The sequence below is a fragment of the Carcharhinus amblyrhynchos genome, chromosome 18, assembly GCF_965287045.1.
Source record: "Carcharhinus amblyrhynchos chromosome 18, sCarAmb.v2.hapA, whole genome shotgun sequence".
In the NCBI taxonomy this organism is placed as follows: Eukaryota; Metazoa; Chordata; class Chondrichthyes; order Carcharhiniformes; family Carcharhinidae; genus Carcharhinus; species Carcharhinus amblyrhynchos.
Window position 1 is genome coordinate 3,901,458 of NC_137341.1, and position 2,911 is coordinate 3,904,368.

The 2,911-nt window shown below is 42.2% G+C and overlaps 1 protein-coding gene across 1 annotated transcript; it reads right to left on the minus strand.

Annotated features, from left to right (window-relative positions):
• Nucleotides 1–226: 226 nt before the first annotated feature.
• Nucleotides 227–1,554, minus strand: LOC145354628 (hemoglobin subunit alpha-like). The gene is made up of 3 exons (XM_080206058.1): nt 1,372–1,554; nt 851–1,055; nt 227–591 (listed from the first exon to the last, which is right to left on the minus strand). The coding sequence occupies exons 1-3, from the start codon at nt 1,533–1,535 to the stop codon at nt 466–468; spliced, it is 495 nt and encodes a 164-aa protein (XP_080062184.1). The 5' UTR covers nt 1,536–1,554; the 3' UTR covers nt 227–465.
• Between the last annotated feature and the right edge of the window lie 1,357 nt (nt 1,555–2,911).

The following is a 2,911-nucleotide window of genomic DNA, read 5'->3' on the forward strand; positions in this document are numbered from 1 at the left end:
TTCTGATCAGAAGGTGCTCCAATATGAACCTGACTCATCTGCCATTTGCTAATGCAAGACAGACAATGGATTTATAATTGCTACAAGTCTTTCTCGGGCAGTTTGCTCTTCCACTGAACTACTGTGTAAATTTCTACATAGGTGACGGGCTTTATGTTGCAGTATTTCTCTGCTTTTTATTCTGAAATGAGTGTGTTTATGTGAATTACACACAGTAGACCAGGTATCGTTTGATGAAAGCAAATTTTATTGTTCCTCAGGAAACAGCATTTGAAGCAGTTTAACAATTTTTATTGGAAAATGCATGATGAAGTATGCAAACTGGATTAAACAGCACAGGCTAGGGCAAAATTGTTGGTTGAAAAGAGTGAGGATTTATTGTCACGCAGTTTGAGGAAACGTGTACGCAGCGGTTTCAAGGATGTGAATCAAACTGCGTTCTGCTTCAGTTTGCTGGCTGCGTTTCTAACGATAACGGGAGCTCAGTTCTAGGGAAATGGCAGAGAGCAGCTTGTCCACAGCGCAGTGGGTGGCTGGACTAAAGTCAGGCAGGTGGGTGGCCAAGGTGACCAGGATGCATTCTGAAAGCATCTGTGAAAGAAAAAGATCCAAGAAAAATTAATTCATCTCTTTTAGTCGGAGTGACAAGTGAGTGGAGTGTTGGTCAGAAGGGGGTCCTCACCAACATTTTACATGTAAAATGAACACCAGATGCTTAGCCTTTGATTCTTAATTGTGAACAGGACTATAATCTTTACAAAGTGACGTGTCGATTTGAAATGACCAGCGACTGGATGGTCAGAGCTTGTTGCAACGGACACCAGGACAATTCGATCAAATTGATACATACCGGGAAGTTCTGAGGATCCACCAGAAGCTTTTTGCCATGGGTTACTGCAAGAGTCTCCAGGTGATTGTGCAGGTCATCCAAGTGGTCAGCCGCTTTGACCACAGCGCGAATGACCTTTCCACCGTGCACTTGGACCTTTTGACCGGAAGCACTGTAATCTTTGTAATCAAAGTAAGATTTGGCTCCAGGATGAGTTGCAAACAACCTTCAGGAACAAAAAGAAGACCATTATTCTCTCTTTTGAAACCCCCAACCCCAAACCCATCATTGAAATTGGAATATCTAAAGATTATTCTTCAATGCAAAGAGCTTCATTCGTGTGGAACGCATTGAAATCTCAGGAGATTTCCCCATTCTTTTGCTTTGAGCTCACTGATCTCCCTGCTTTGCAAAGTTGTTGATACTGGGGAGAAAATTTCATTTCAGTTAACTCACAATTCCAGAGAAAATCAATCCAATAATTACCGTGACAGATTCTGGTCAGAAATGCTTTGAACGGAATGTAAATGTCATGAAATTACCTGGCCAAAGCTTCCGCGCCGTAAGCTTCAGGTGATTTTGCCAGCACCTGGGCGATTTCGCTGATCTTTCGCCTCTCAGTGTCAGTGAAAGTCATGGCTTCAGCTGTTGTGACTTGTTCAGACTCAACACCGTCGCGATACCTCTGGGGTGTTTTCCTCCCCATTTTTATTGCCTTTCTCCGAGACCCGCCCTCCAGCCCGCATTTGCCTGATTGGCTGTTGTTCTCGTCTCCAACTGTTCTGTTGCAAATGCGATGATAAAGAGCGACGTCGACTGGGGAACCAATCACCTCTTTCATTCGCAACTGTGAACCCAAGATAGCTGGGTGTCGGAGAACTGTTACCAAGCCACACCTTCTCCACGTTCCATTGGAAACATGTTTCAATGGTTTGATGAATTGAGTTCAGAGAGTGCAAGTGTGGCAGATATGAGGAAGCAGAGAGCGGCAACATTGAGTTAGTGCGAATTGTGACTCGAACAATTCAGAGAGAGAATGTTAAAGATTTTGATTACTACCTCCGCAGCAAAGATAATGCTGAGTACCTCTCGACATATTCACTTTTATCTGCTGTCAAAATAGAATATTCTGAACTCACGTGCCTTTAAAATAGAATAAGACTGAAAATGTAAAAATCTATTCCATACAGTATAGTAAATCATAATAGAACAAGATAATATTCCAAATTAAGCAACGCTCTGAACTCACTTGTCTTTTAGTTTGTTGAGAGCCATTCCTTTTACCATCTCTTCAGTTATCGGGGATATTATTTGTGGGGAGTGTTACCAATTGCTTCAAACAATATAGAAAGAGCTCTTCAAACCACCAATACACTATTCTAAAATACCTATTTTACTGCTGCATCTAATTTTACTCCACATTGAGCACTAAATGTTCAATTCCACACTATTTCCTTTATTCCTGTTGACATATCCTCTCATTTGATAAACATGTAAAGCCACAATATTGGAAGATGCCACATGATCAAAGGGAATCGAAAAGCTTCATGTTAACATTTTGGGGAATGCTCACTCTCTGTCTTTAACTCTTTCCAAAGAAAGTATCTCAAAATTTCAAGACATTTCAGGAAAACATCCAACAAATAATGACTAAGAAGAGAATGATGAATTCCCAAGCGGCAACTCGAACACAGCTGGTACAGGAGCAACAGAGGATTATTGAGAATGAACCAGGATGTTGAACTGTTTCCCCTTTCTGCAAGAGGATATTTGGGAGGAGATAACATAAGAACATAAGAAATAGGAGCTGGAGTCAGCCATCTAGCCCTTCGAGCCTGCCCTGCCATTCAATAAGATCATGGCTGAGCTGAAGTGGATCAGTTCCACTTTCCCGCTTTTTCCCCATAACCCTTAATTCCCTTGTCTATCAGAAACCTATCTACCCGTGTCTTAAATATATTCAGCGAGGTAGCCTCCACCACTTCAACGGGCAGAGAATTCCAGAGATTCACCACCCTCTGAGTGAAGAAGTTCCTCCTCAACTCTGGTCTAAACTGCATCCCCCCCGCTCTATCTTGAGGC

Excerpts from the sequence above, each read along its gene's own strand:
- LOC145354628 (XM_080206058.1), bottom strand. The coding sequence starts at position 1,535 with ATGGGGAGGAAAACACCCCAGAGGTATCGCGACGGTGTTGAGTCTGAA. Across the intron at positions 1,056-1,371 it reads GGCGCGGAAGCTTTGGCCAG|GTTGTTTGCAACTCATCCTG; the intron begins GTAATTTCATGA and ends TTGTTCCTGAAG. Across the intron at positions 592-850 it reads TGGATCCTCAGAACTTCCCG|ATGCTTTCAGAATGCATCCT; the intron begins GTATGTATCAAT and ends TTTCTTTCACAG.